Here is a 14,904-nt window from a genome sequence, read left to right as displayed (position 1 = left end):
ATGTGCGCCGCCTGACAGCTCAGCCATTGTTCTTACCTTGATGACGGAAGCGCCCACTCTAGACAGAGGACTGTGCATTTGTGCAGCTGCAGCCATATTCGCTATAGTATTAAGGTGATTCATCTGATTCATCGCCATGGCAACGGATGCAGGAGGTAGACTGACGGGCAGCAGGGGGTGGGGCATCATCATGAAGGGTAATTCCAATCCTAAAAACGTCACACACAAAAAAAAAATCAGGTATTAATAAAGGAAGCAGGCTCCACATCCGTTTCCGGACCTATGTTCTCATCACAGCCTATTAAAAGACCTTGTATGCCTTTACCAGACAACTTCATGTTTTGGTTGAAATCAATCGATGATTGCAGCACGTGATGTGGAATTTTGGATCAGATGCGGTCAGAGCATTTTTTTATAGCGACTGAATAGGATGGAAAATATCTGGTTTTGTCCAGCTGTTTTGAAATGTGTGCAGCGTGCGCCTTCCGTCATTTTAAGATTTTAATGTGCTGGTAAAAGTTATGGTTTGTTGGTAGTGAATGACGTCACTGATCGTTTTTTTTTTTGTTAATTGCTCGTTTAATAAAACAAAATGGAGGACCAAGACAGATATGTGTAATATCTCAGCGAAGAATGTAAGATGAAGATTAAAATGATAGAATAAGATGGGAGGAAGAGAGAAGTGGAGGAGCTAGAGAAAGAAAAAAGAGAGAGAGAGAGAACGAGAGAGAGAACGAGAGAGAGAACGAGAGAGAGAACGAGAGAGAGAACGAGAGAGAGAACGAGAGAGAGAAAACGAGAGAGAGAGAGAGAGAATGAGAGAGAAAACGAGAGAGAGAGAGAGAGAACGAGAGAGAGAGAGAAAACGAGAGAGAGAAAACGAGAGAGAGAAAACGAGAGAGAGAGAGAAAACGAGAGAGAGAGAGAAAACGAGAGAGAGAGAGAGAGAACGAGAGAGAGAGAGAAAACGAGAGAGAGAGAGAAAACGAGAGAGAGAGAGAAAACGAGAGAGAGAGAGAGCGAGAGAGAACGAGAGAGAGAGAGAGCGAGAGAGAACGAGAGAGAGAGAGAAAACGAGAGAGAGAGAGAGAGAGAGAGAACGAGAGAGAGAGAGAGAACGAGAGAGAGAGAACGAGAGAAAACGAGAGAGAGAGAAAACGAGAGAGAGAGAGAGAGAGAGAGAGAACGAGAGAAAATGAGAGAGAGAGCGAGAGAGAGAGAAAACGAGAGAGAGAGAGAGATAAAAGGAGAGAGAGAGAGAACGAATGAAAACGAGAGAGAGAGAGAGAGAGAGAGAGAGAGAGAGAGAGAGAGAGAGAGAGAACAAGAGAGAGAGAACAAGAGAGAGAGAGAGAGAAAAAACTAAATAGAAAACAAAAGAGAAAGAAACGAAAGAGAGGGAAAACGTGAGAGAGGTGGAGGAGCTAGAAAGAAAAGAGAGGGGGGAAGAGGGGAGAGGGAGATAAAGAGGGGGGAGAGCTGGAGAGAAAGAGAGAGAGAGAAAGAGAAAGGGGGAAAGAAGGATAGATATATAGAGAGACAGACAGACAGACAAAGGTAAAGAGAAAGAAAAAGTGAGGGGGAGAGAGAAAGAAACAGAAGGGAGATTAGGAGAGTGGGCAATTGAAGGAAAGAAAGAGAAAGTGAGGGGCACAGGTGGAGAGAGGGGGGGAGAGAGAGAGAAAGAAAGTGAGAAAGAGAGAAGATGGGGAAGATAAAAAGAAAAGGAAACAGAGTATGATAGAGAAAAGAGAGGGGGGGGGTAAAAGAGGGAAAGAAAGTGGGAAAGAGGTGGGGGGAAGAGATAGAGAAAGGGGGAAAGAAAGAGAAAGAAAAAAAAGATAGGGAAAGAAACAGAAAGGAAGAGGAAGAAAGAAAAAGGGAGAAAGGCAGTTGGAGAGAGAGAGAGAGAGAGAAAAACAAAGGGAAAGAGAGGGAAAGAAAGAAAGAGAGAGAGGGGAAAATAGAGAAAGAGGAGAGAGAAAAGAGGAGGAGGGACAGCGGAGGGAGAAAGTGTGAAAGTGGGAGAGATGAAACTAAGAGGGAGAGGGATAGCAGAAAGAAGGCGGGACAATAATGAGAAGAAGAAGGATAGCTGACCATGCAGAAATCGAAGTAACAGGAACTGGACGAATTTCAAAGCATGTATGGCTGTTCCCGTTAATATCAAGTCAATCTATTGATCAACTTCTCCCAAATAGTCTTGCTGGAAATTTTTCGCTTGATCAGAGCATGCAGCCAATGTGCTGTAACAATGATCAGTGTATTCTGATAGTGGGGGAGTCCCAATACCATCAGAATACAATGACACAGCGGGAAGGATGCACCATATTGAATGTGTGGATGGGGAATTGTAGGTTTTTTTTTTTTATTCTGCCGGTTGGCTGAACCATGTATGTCCAGCGGAGAAAAATAAACCATGTATGTCCAGCTTCAGAACAACTGAGAAAAATGGACAAGTAGAGGAAGGGAGAGGGACTGGAGAAAGAGGAAGAGGAACTGGAGAAAGAGGAAGAGGGACAGGAGAAGAAGAAAGAGGAAAAGGAGGAATGGGAAAGAAAAAGGAGAAAAAGGAAGGAGGACAGGAGCAAGAAGAAGAGGGACAAGAGAAAGAAGGACAAGAGAAGCAGGAAAAGGAGGAAGAGGGACAGGAGAAGCAGGAAGAGGAGGAAGAGGGACAGGAGATGCAGAAAGAGGAAGAGGGACAGGAGAAGCAGAAAGAGGAAGAGGGACAGGAGAAGCAGAAAGAGAAAGAGGGACAGGAGAAGCAGAAAGAGGAAGAGGGACAGGAGAAAAAGGGACAGGAGAACCAGAAAGAGGAATGAGGACAGGCGAAAAAGGAAGGACATGAGAAAGAGGTAAAAGGACAAGAGAAAGAGAGAGAGAGAGGAAGAGGGGGGAGGAGACAGGGCTGTCTTACAGAATGGGCACACTGGGCAGTTGCCCGGGGGCCCCACCTGCCTAGGGGGCCCTATCTGCCCAGCCCAGGTCAAGCATTAGTCCCGACTCTCGTGTGCATCCCACGGCCAAACTTAGCAGGTGGCAAGCGCCTGTCGGCCCTGCGCTGCTGTCAGGCCACTTGGGCTGTGGAGGGGAGCCCACAACTGCAGGAATGCCTGTCCCCTTCCATGGGAACAGGCACACACAGGACAGTCGAGTCTGACTCCCGTCCGTGTGTGTTCCCTGGACCCAGCCGCCGAACTTGGAAGCTGTCATTAGCCTGGCACTGCTGTACCAATAAATATCGCCTTATCGATCATTTGCATTTTTATTCTTGTGGTTGATTGTTTAGGCGGGGCCCCAGTGCACTGCATTGCCCGGGGTCCTATAATGCTCTTAAGATGACACTGGGAGGAGAAAGAGGAAGAGGGGGAAGGAGAAAGAGGAAAAGCGACAGGAGAAAGAGGACGAGAGACAGGAGAAAGAGGCAGAGAGACCAAAATGAAGAATAGGGACAGGAAAAAGAGGAAAAATGACAAAAGAAAGACACAAGAGGAACAGGGACAGAAAAAACAAAAAGAGGAAAAAGGGACAAGTAGACAGAGGTAGAGGGACAGGACGAAAGAGGAAGAGGGGCAGGAGAAAGAGGAAGAACAGGAGAAGAAAGAGAAGGAGTAACAGGAAAAAAAAAGGAAGAGGAACAAGAAAAATAGATAGACGGACATGAGAAAGAAATACAAGTATAGAGAGAGAGAGGGACAGGAAAAAAAGAAGAGTGACAAGGGAAGTAGAAAGATTTAAGAGGGTCAAGGAGAGGGACAAGAGAAAGAAGGACAGGTAGAGAGAAGAAGAGGGACAGGTGGAGAGAAGAAGAGGGACAAGTAGAGAGAAGAAGAGGGACAAGTAGAGAGAAGAAGAGGGTCAAGGAGAGGGACAAGAGAAAGAAGGACAGAATAAAGCAGAAGAGGGACAGGTAGAGAGAAGAAGAGGGACAAGTAGAGAGAAGAAGAGGGACAAGTAGAGAGAAGAAGAGGGACAAGTAGAGAGAGGAAGGGAGACAAATAGAGAAAGGAACAGCAATAAGTAGAGAGAGGAAGTAGAGACTAGAGAGAGGAAGCTTGACAAGTAGAGAGAGAGGAAGAGGGACAAGGAGAGAGAGAGAGAGGAAGAGGGACAAGGAGAGAGAGAGAGAGGAAGAGGGACAAGTAGAGAGAGAGAGAGAGGAAGAGGGACAAGTAGAGAGAGAGAGAGAGGAAGAGGGACAAGTAGAGAGAGAGAGAGAGAGAGAGGAAGAGGGACAAGTAGAGAGAGAGAGAAGAAGAGGGACAAGTAGAGAGAAGAAGAGGGACAAGTAGAGAGAAGAAGAGGGACAAGTAGAGAGAAGAAGAGGGACAAGTAGAGAGAAGAAGAGGGACAAGTAGAGGGAGGAAGAGGGACAAGTAGAGGGAGGAAGAGGGACAAGTAGAGAAAGGAAGAGGGACAAGTAGAGAAAGGAAGAGGGACAAGTAGAGAGAGGAAGAGGGACAAGTAGGGATAAGAAGAGGGACAAGTAGAGAGAGGAAGAGGAACAAGTAGAGCGAGCAAGAGGAACAAGTAGAGAGAGCAAGAGGGACAAGTAGAGAGAGGAAGTGGGACAAGTATAGAGAGGAAGAGGGACAAGTATAGAGAGGAAGAGGGACAAGTATAGAGAGGAAGAGGGACAAGTAGGGAGAAGAAGAGGGACAAGTGGAGAAAGGAAGAGGGACAAGTAGAGAGAGGAAGAGGGACAAGTAGAGAGAGGAAGAGGGACAAGTAGAGAGAGGAAGAGGGACAAGTAGAGAGAAGAAGAGGGACAAGTAGAGAGAAGAAGAGGGACAAGTAGAGAGAAGAAGAGGGACAAGTAGAGAGAAGAAGAGGGATAAATAAAGAGAGGAAGAGGGACAAGTAGAGAGAGGAAGAGGGACAAGTAGAGAGAAGAAGAGGGACAAGTAGAGAGAGGAAGAGGGACAAGTAGAGAAAAGAAGAGGGACAAGTAGAGAAAAGAAGAGGGACAAGTATAGAGAGGAAGAGGGACAAGTATAGAGAGGAAGAGGGACAAGTAGAGAGAGGAAGAGGGACAAGTAGAGAGAGGAAGAGGGACAAGTAGAGAGAGGAAGAGGGACAAGTAGAGAGAAGAAGAGGGACAAGTAGAGAGAAGAAGAGGGATAAAAAAAGAGAGGAAGAGGGACAAGTAGAGAGAGGAAGAGGGACAAGTAGAGAGAAGAAGAGGGACAAGTAGAGAGAAGAAGAGGGACAAGTAGAGAGAGGAAGAGGAACAAGTAGAGAGAAGAAGAGGAACAAGTAGAGAGAAGAAGAGGGACAAGTAGAGAGAAGAAGAGGGACAAGAAGAGAGAGGAAGAGGGACAAGTAAAGAGAGGAAAAGGGACAAGTAAAGAGAGGAAAAGAGGGACAAGTAGAGAGAGGAAGAGGGACAAGTAGAGAGAGGAAGAGGGACAAGTAGAGAGAGGAAGAGGGACAAGTAGAGAGAGGAAGAGGGACAAGTAGAGAGAGGAAAAGGGACAAGTAGAGAGAAGAAGAGGGACAAGTAGAGAGAAGAAGAGGGACAAGTAGAGAGAGGAAGAGGGACAAGTAAAGAGAGGAAAAGGGACAAGTAAAGAGAGGAAAAGAGGGACAAGTAGAGAGAGGAAGAGGGACAAGTAGAGAGAGGAAGAGGGACAAGTAAAGAGAGGAAAAGGGACAAGTAGTGAGAAGAAGAGGGACAAGTAGAAACAGGAAGATGGACAGTAGAGAAAAAAGAATAACTGGAGAGAGACAGCTGCGATAAAACATTAAATTAGATGACCCAAAGCCTTCCATTGAGAAAGAAAAGCACAGTCACTCCGCAACAAAGGTTTTTAAACCACAAATTCATATTTTTATCTACCCAACCTCTCTCTCTGGCATACAAAAAAAAAAACAAAAGACTTAAGTTTCTATTTAAAAATGTAAATGTGCCTTACATATGGTTTGACGTAACCTGTGAGAAGGATCTGATTATCATAAATTTGCTCGTAAATCAGATTTGCAGGAAGGGAACATTGTAACAATTCATCACTTACCAAATGTAACAATAATACATAATTACATTTCTGCTGAAACTGTAACTAACCAAATATCTGAGCCCATAAAATAAAAGTGGGAATGCGGGGGGTGCCCGGCCACTCATTACATCTCAAACTTTTCGGCTCAAGAAAAATGTTGACCTACCATTGAGCCGAGCACATAAAATTTGGACAGAAATATTATTTTACATGGAAAAGTGATCATTCACAGCCCTGACTTCTCATCTATTCTAATTACCCAGGGATAAATTCCGCATATATCTGGAATATATATGGCCTCGTTGCATACTTCACATCATTTAATTCTGGGCTAAAATTAATTTTGGACGACATTTCTGATTTTATGTCCGCGCCATAAATTAATGAATTAATCATAGACTTCTTGTTTTATGATCTACTTCCCACTATAATTTTACAATGAATTATACAACAATCTAGCCTGATATTAAATATGATTCTGGGACAATTACATGCTATTTTTTTTCCTGCCGTCCTTTGATTCTTTCAGATTCCCAGCTACACGCGAAGGTTCCTGGGCATACGGCAGAATAATTAAAAATGTAAGTAAGAAACAATACCTAATAATTAACATGCCAATCTAACATTGCCCTCATTTGTCTGATTTCTTCTTGGAGCTGGAGTTTGAAAGGCAATGTCATAAAATCTTGAAGTATATAAAAATGCGCTCATTAATAATGGTTTTGCGTCAGTGTTATGTTCATGTTTTTCATTTATACCTTTTGAAATGAATATTGGATATATTTTTAATTTTTTTAATCTTTATTTTACAAATAATTTTTAAAATTACTATTATTTTTAAAATCTTTATTTTATTAGGTATGCCCCATGACACTATTATCACATAAATCACATTAACATAAGAGAAAGCCGAGAAGAAGTGGTTTGCTTTCAGACTATCTCCCCATAACTGAATTTTAAAATGATCTCCTAATGAAATGAGCAGGCATGGAAGGGAAGATTTTGAGGAGCTAATCCGCAGATTCATTAGGGGGTGCAATTTGAATTTGAGCTACAGAACCCTATAATTTGATACTTTACTATTAAAAAAGCAAAAAAACTAAGGTTTATTCAAACTGTAAACCTTCAATATTCAGATGTGATATGTCTTTTATATATAATTTCCAAATTAATATTAAATGTCAGATCTATGCTGTTACATCACTTGGAGACCAGACCAGAACTATTTGCGCTTGAGCTACTGAGCTCTGTAAATAATAGTTTTTTTAAACCAGCAGACTGGAAATATTCATAAATGATTTATATATATATATATATATATATATATATATATATATATATATACATATATATATATATATATATATATATATATATATATATATATATATATATATATATATATATAATTATTTTTATTTTATTTTTTTTCCCCAAATTCATTTTAAATGACAGATCTATGCTGGTACATCACTGTGAGACTGGGCATTGTAATGTCCTCTTTCCACCTCTACTTAATTTAAAAAAAAAGCTATTTTTTTAATTTATAAACTTTTTAAAAAATATTTTACTTCTTTCTACTACATGTACTGTACTTCCAAAAATGTATTTGTACAGCGCTGGACTGGAGACCTAAAGTAATGGGCTTCAGAACAAATCTGGGAGGGCAGCTATCTATACAACGGGGTATCCTTTTCAGTCTCCACTCTAATTCATCCGAAAGGTGTTCTATCGGGTTGAGGTCAGGACTCTGTGCAGGCCAGACATGTTCCTTCACCCCAAACTTGCTCATCCATGTCTTTATGGACCTTGATTTCTGCACTGGTCAAAATCATTTGGTGGAGTGGGGATTATGGTGTGGGGTTGTTTTTCAGGGGTTGGGCTTGGCCCCTTAGTTCCAGTGAAGGGAACTCTTAAGGTGTCAGCATAACAAGACATTTTGGACAATTTCATGCTCCCAACTTTGTGGGAGGGGTTTGGGGATGGCCCATCCCTGTTCCAACATGACTGTGCACCAGAGCACAAAGCAAGGTCCATAAAGACATGGATGAGTGAGTTTGGCATGGAGGAACTTGACTGGCCTGCACAGAGTCCTGACCTCATATTATATTATGATGGATTACAATATTATCCCCTTATTTTATCCATAAATGCAGATTCCTCTAATACCCCATATCTACCCAGATTATTCCCCCTTATTTTTCCCCATATTTATTTATGAACAGGGCTCGGAGGCACACAGCCCAAGAATTGGCTGTACCTCCCAAAGCCCGACCGATACAGTATGTAAGTTTGCGTCTTTGTTGTCTTTTGTCCTTTATGTCATTCCAGTGGCGTAGCGTGGGGGGTGCAGGGGGGGCCGGCCGCACCGGGCGCAACATCTGGGGGGGGCGCATGATCCGCTCGGCGCTCCGCAGTGTCATGTCAGTTCAGTTGTCACTCACACTGTCTTAGGCTGGCTGCCGCCGCCCGCTCGCACTCGCAGCTCTCTGCCCTGGCTCACTCACTCTCTCACTGCAGTCACAGTGCTGGCTGTGGCTGTGCAGCTCGGCTCCCGAATCCGATCCGAGCCGCCGGGTCGCCCACTGTGGGGGAGGGGGGGGGGGGTGTTTGGAGAGACAGGCCAGGCGTGCAGGAACTATCTGGGGGAGGGACTAACCCCTGCAGCGGCCGCCCAGCGCAGCGCTGAGCGCGGGAGAGAACCACCAGGCCAGGCAGCAGCAGAAGAACCTGGCAGCGGTGGCAGATGAGAGGCCAGAGAGGAGAGAGCCAGTGGAGACGACGGTCAGACGTTACTGCAGGAGGAAATCCTAGGGGGACTCGAGGAGAAAACCTAGCCTGCTGTGATCGGGTCTTGGACAGGGGAAAAAAAAGGTAGGAATGTGTGAGAAGAACACTGAAAACTGAAAAGATCTATCCCCCCTTACAGCATGCCAGGGTGAGGTTAGGTCACTCTGGGGTCCCCCATATAGATCCCCCCCTACAGCAGGCCAGGGTCCGGACCTCACCTCACCCTGGCCTGCTGTAAGGGGGAGATCTATATGGGGAACCTGCCCTGGCCTGCTCTAAAGGGGGATCTATAGGGACCCTGCTCTAAAGGGGATCTATGCCATAGATCCCCTTTAGAGCAGGATCCCCATAGATCCCCTTTAGAGGAGGCCAGGGTCCCCATAGATCCCCTTTAGAGCAGGCCAGGGTCCCCATAGATCCCCTTTAGAGCAGGCCAGGGTCCCCATAGATCCCCCTTTAGAGCAGGGTCCCCATAGATCCCCTTTAGAGGAGGCCAGGGTCCCCATAGATCCCCTTTAGAGCAGGCCAGGGTCCCCATAGATCCCCCTTTAGAGCAGGGTCCCCATAGATCCCCTTTAGAGGAGGCCAGGGTCCCCATAGATCCCCTTTAGAGCAGGCCAGGGTCCCCATAGATCCCCCTTTAGAGCAGGGTCCCCATAGATTCCCCACTTTAGAGAAATGTCCCCATAGATTATATGGAGACCATTCTCTAAAGGGGGATCTATGGGGACCCTGCTCTAAATGGGCATCTATGGGGACCCTGGCCTGCTCTATAGGGGATCTATGGGGGACCCTGCTGTAAAGGGGGATCTATAAGGACCCTGCTCTAAAGGGGATCTATGGGGACCCTGCTCTAAATGGGATCTATGGTATACATTGATAATTGTTTAATTAAAAATGTTTTAATACCCCTTAAATGTTTGTTTACATTTATTTATAAAAGTGTGTGTGTATATATTCATATATATATATATATATATATATATATATATATATATAATACACATGCACATGTGGTTGAGGTGCACACCCTAATGCTGTAGGCTGCGCACACCTATGCACTCTGTCTGACTCTGAAATAACAGTTCGCTCAGTCAGTTTAGCAGCGAGTGAGCAGAGTCAGCAGTCTGGCGCTGTTACAGATTTCGCTCCTCCTAGCCAATCAGGAAGTAGGATCCGCTTCCTCATTGGCCGAGCTGCCGAGCAGGAGGGGGGAGGACTCGAGGAGACGCGGGGAACTGAGGAGAAGCCGCCGCTGCAGGTAAGTCTCTGCATTGAAAGGGGGCATGCTGGTTTCTCTGCATTGAAAGGGGGCACACTGGTCATTCTGCAATGAAAGGGGGCACGCTGGTCATTCTGCAATGAAAGGGGCCACACTGGTCTCTCTGCATTGAAGGGAGCACGCTGGTCATTCTGCATTGAAAGGGGGCACGCTGGTCATTCTGCATTGAAAGGGGGCACGCTGGTCATTCTGCATTGAAAGGGGGCACGCTGGTCATTCCGCATTGAAAGGGGGCACGCTGGTCATTCCGTATTGAAAGGGGGCACGCTGGTCATTCCGCATTGAAAGGGGGCACGCTGGTCATTCCGCATTGAAAGGGGGCACGCTGGTCATTCCGCATTGAAAGGGGGCACGCTGGTCATTCCGCATTGAAAGGGGGCACGCTGGTCATTCCATATTGAAAGGGGGCACGCTGGTCATTCCGCATTGAAAGGGGGCACGCTGGTCATTCCGCATTGAAAGGGGGCACGCTGGTCATTCCGCATTGAAAGGGGGCACGCTGGTCATTCCGCATTGAAAGGGGGCACGCTGGTCATTCCGCATTGAAAGGGGGCACGCTGGTCATTCCGCATTGAAAGGGGGCACGCTGGTCATTCTGCATTGAAAGGGGGCACGCTGGACACTTAGCAGGGCAACTAATCTAGTGGAAGAGACTCGAGTGCTAAAATCCACAGGTTAGGGGGCGCAAATTACTTGCCTTGCCCCGGGTGCTCACAACCCATGCTACGCCACTGTGTCATTCCATGACAAAGTGGAACATAATTGTGAAGTGGAAGAAAAATTATAAATGGTTTGAATTTTTTTTTTTTTTTACAAATAAATATGTGAAAAGTGTGGCTGCATTTGTATTCAGCCCCCTTTACTCTGATACTCCTAACTAAAATTAAGTTGAACCAATTGCCTTCAGAAGTCACCTAATTAGTAAGCAGAGCCCATCTGTGTGTAATTTAAACTCAGTATAAATACAGCTGTTCTGTGAAGGCCTCAGAGGTTTGTTAGAGAACCTTAGTGAATAAACAGCATCATGAAGGCCAAGGAACACCCAGACAGGTCATGGATAAAGTTGTGGAGAAGTTTAAAGCAGGGTTAGGTTATAAAAGAATATCACAAGCTTTGACCATCTCACAGAGAACTGTTCAATCCATCATGGGAAAATGGAAAGAGTATGGCACAACTGCAAACCTACCAAGACATGGCCGTCCACCTAAACTGACCGGCCGGGCAAGGAGAGCATTCATCAGAGAAGCAGCCAAGAGGCCCATGGGAACTCTGGAGGAGCTGCAGAGATCCACAGCTCAGGTGGGAGAATCTGTCCACAGGACAACTATTAGCCGTGCGCTCCACAAATCTGCCCTTTATGGAAGAGTGAGAAGAAGAAAGCCATTGTTGAAAGAAAGACATAAAAAGTACCATATACAGTTTGCGAGAAGCCATGTGGGGGACACAGCAAACGTGGAAGAAGATGCTCTGGTCAGATGAGACCTTTTTGGCATGAAAAGCAAAAAACTGGCAGAAAACGAACACTGCACATCACCCTGAACACACCATCCCCACCGTAAAACATGGTGGTGGCAGCATCATGCTGTGGGGATGCTTTTCTTCAGCTGGGACAGGGAAGCTGATCAGAGTTGATGGGAAGATGGATGGAGCCAAATGCAGGGCAATCTTAGAAGAAAACCTGTTAGAGTCTGCAAAAGACTTGAGACCGGGGTGGAGGTTCACCTTCCAGCAGGACAACGACCCAAAACATCCAGCCAGAGGTACAATGGAATGGTTTACATCAAAGCATATTCATGTGTTAGAATGGCCCAGTCAAAGTCCAGACCTAAATCACATTGAGAATCTGTTGCAAAGCTTGAAAATTGCTGTTCACAGACGCTCTCCATCCAATCTGACAGAGCTTGAGATATTTTGCAAAGAAGAATGGGCAAAATGTTCCTCTCTAGATTTGCAAAGCTGGTAGAGACATCCCCAAAAAGACTTGCAGCTGTAATTGCAGAGAAAGACAGTTCTACAAAGTATTGACTCCGGGGGGTGAATACAAATGCAGCCACACTTTTCACAGATTTATTTGTATCATTTATCATTTTCCTTCCACTTCACAATTATGTGCCACTTTGTGTCGGTCTATAACATCCCAATATGATACATTTCGTCCCGGTTCACACTACCGCGACTTGTCAAGGCGACTTGGCCACCTGACAAGTCGCGGTCCATTCAGTGCAATTGGAACCATTCTAATAGGAGCGACTCAAGTTGCTCCGACTTAGAAAATAGTTCCTGCACTACTTTTGACCGAAGTCGGAGCGACTTGCATTGACTTCCATTATGTGAAGTCCGTGGAAGTTGCGCCGAAGTCACGGTGCACGGCGACTTCACTAGTCGCCCCCAAAGTCGTGTCGCCATAGTGTGAACCGACTCTTACATTTTTGGTTGTAAATATGACAAAATGTGGAAAATTTCAAGGGGTGTGAATACTTTTTCAAGCCACTGTAGATTTTAATCTGTAAAATAAAGAAAATTTTTATCTATACAATTTATCTATGTCATTTGGTGTATTTTGAGCACTTAAAAATTCCCATTCCCATAGTCTCCCTCTTATAGAGGCATAGGGACATTGACCTATGGAGGAAAAATACTACAGGGGTAGAAGTAAACTGGGACAGGGTCCAAAGGACCTGCGTGCAAGCTTACGGGACAGAGAAATCAACTCAACTACCCATCACATTGGAAGAAATTGGGATTATCCAGGCAAAAACACACCTCATTCTGCCTCATCTAGGCGGAACTTTTTGGGTAAATCAATTCACTTTTCCCTACTTATCAGCCTATAATTATCACATAATGTGACTATGTAGAATTTAATGGAGCTAAGCTCCTGTACTTGCCTCTTTCATCACTGACTAATGACAGAACACCCAACCCAATCCCCGGATTTCACCTTAATACATACTGTTAGCTAGCAGGTGATTTTGCTGGAGAGGACTCAACGGGTGGGCTCCTCCAATGCTGGACTGTCCGGATAGCGTGACGTGTCCCAGTCCGTGTTGGGTACCACTGCTGGCAATCGGAGACTGCAGCTTCTCCTTATCCCACGAGGACTCGCTGCCACCTGATAAAAAAAGATGGAAAATGGCAGAGTTTACCAAACAGATGATAGTCTATAGCAGTGTTTCTCAACCTTTTTTTAGTCAGGGCACCCTTGAAAAATTATGGGAAGTTTTGAGGCACCCTTTAAAAATTATGGGTAGTTTTGAGGCACCCTTTAAAAATTATGGGTAGTTTTGAGGCACCCTTTAAAAATTATGGACAGTCTCTAAGCACCCCATTCTAAAACATAAAAGCTATTCTAATAGTTTTACATAACGCAGCAACATCCACAAGTCCAAGTAGGACACCCAACATTAGAGGGGATTTATTCTTCCAAAGCAAGTACACTTTTGCAAACTGGAACTGACTAGTATTATTATTATTATATAGAATTTATATAGCGGCAACAGTTTACGCAGCGCTTTACAACTTGAGGGTAGACAGTACAAATATAATACACTTTAACTTCTTCAGATCCGCGCTATAGCCGAAGTACGGCTGCAGCGCGGACTCGAACGGCCTCCCAGAGACAGGCTGCCCGTGCGCTCCCGCGAGCGGGCATCAGGGAAAATCTGTGTCGGCCGTGTCCCTTGGACACAGCCAATCAAAGATCGTGATAAATGGCCAACCACAGCGGCCATTTACCACGTGATCGACCCATGCAATGAGAGATGATCTCATATGTAAACATATGAGATCATCTCTCATCGCCAGCTCCCCTTCCTCACACAGAGACTGCAGTGTGAGGAAGGAGCAGAGCCGATCAGCCGTTCGGGGACACAGAGGAATGTAATCAGGGCACTGATCACCAGTAAATAAAATACACTAAGTGCCCATCATCAGTGCCCACAGTGCCCGCCATCAGTGCCCCCCATCAGTGCCCACAATCAGTGCCCATAGTGCTGCCAGTCAGTGCCCATCAGTGCCTGCTCATTTAGGCACTGATGAGCACTGACTGGCAGCACTATGGGCACTGAGTGTGGGCACTGATGGTGCTGCCCATCAGTGCCGCCCATCAGTGCCACCCGTCAGTGCCCATCAGTGCCACCCATCAGTGTCCAGCAGTGCCGCCTCTCAGTGCCGCCCGTCAGTGCTGCCTCTCAGTGCCCAGCAGTGCCCCCTCTCAGCGCCCAGCAGTGCCACCTATCAGTGCTCATCAGTGCCGCCTATCAGTGCTCATCAGTGCGGCATATTAGTACCTACTCATCAGTGCCACCTCATCAGTGCCCATAAGTGCCACCTCATCAGTGCCCATAAGTGCCACCTCATCAGTGCCCATCAGTGCAGCCTATCAGTGCCGCCTCATCAGCGCACATCAGTGAAGGAGAAAAAATGTATTTATTTTCAAAATTTACTCGCAGAAAATAAGAAAACCTTTTTTTTTTTTTCAAAATGTCCTGTCTTTTTTTTTTTGGAAAGAAATTAAAAACCCAGAGATAATTAAATACCACCAAAAGAAAGCTCTATTTGTGTGGAAAAAATGATAAAAATGTCATATGGGTACAGTGTAGCATGACCGCGCAATTGTCATTCAAAGCGTGAGAGCACTGAAAGCTGAAAATTGGCCTGGATAGGAAGGGGGTGAAAGTGCCCGGTAGGCAAGTGGCTAATACAGTAGGAATCAGAGGGCCCGGCTCGTTAGAGCTTACAATCTAGGTATTCCAATATTTCTCTTCTCCCTCAGTTTTCTCCATCGCTCAGCTAAAGTGACCCCAACGCTGATGGAGAGGGACAGTGGAGGGT

General features: G+C 45.4%; 1 protein-coding gene across 4 annotated transcripts in view; it reads right to left on the bottom strand.

The window, feature by feature from the left end:
- DACH2 (dachshund family transcription factor 2) overlaps nucleotides 1-14,904 on the bottom strand; it is a 680,850-nt gene that overhangs the window by 207,905 nt on the left and 458,041 nt on the right. For all 4 annotated transcript variants that reach the window (XM_082263125.1, XM_082263126.1, XM_082263127.1 and 1 more), the window contains 2 exons: nucleotides 13,025-13,183; nucleotides 37-209 (listed from right to left, as the gene is read on the bottom strand). In XM_082263125.1, the coding sequence (XP_082119251.1) occupies nucleotides 37-209; nucleotides 13,025-13,183 (332 nt within the window). The remainder of the gene's footprint in view (nucleotides 1-36; nucleotides 210-13,024; nucleotides 13,184-14,904) is intronic.

This window comes from Pelophylax lessonae, assembly GCF_965119305.1.
Source record: "Pelophylax lessonae genome assembly, chromosome: 7".
NCBI classification, from domain to species: domain Eukaryota; kingdom Metazoa; phylum Chordata; class Amphibia; order Anura; family Ranidae; genus Pelophylax; species Pelophylax lessonae.
This window is presented reverse-complemented; position numbering and strand designations above follow the sequence as displayed.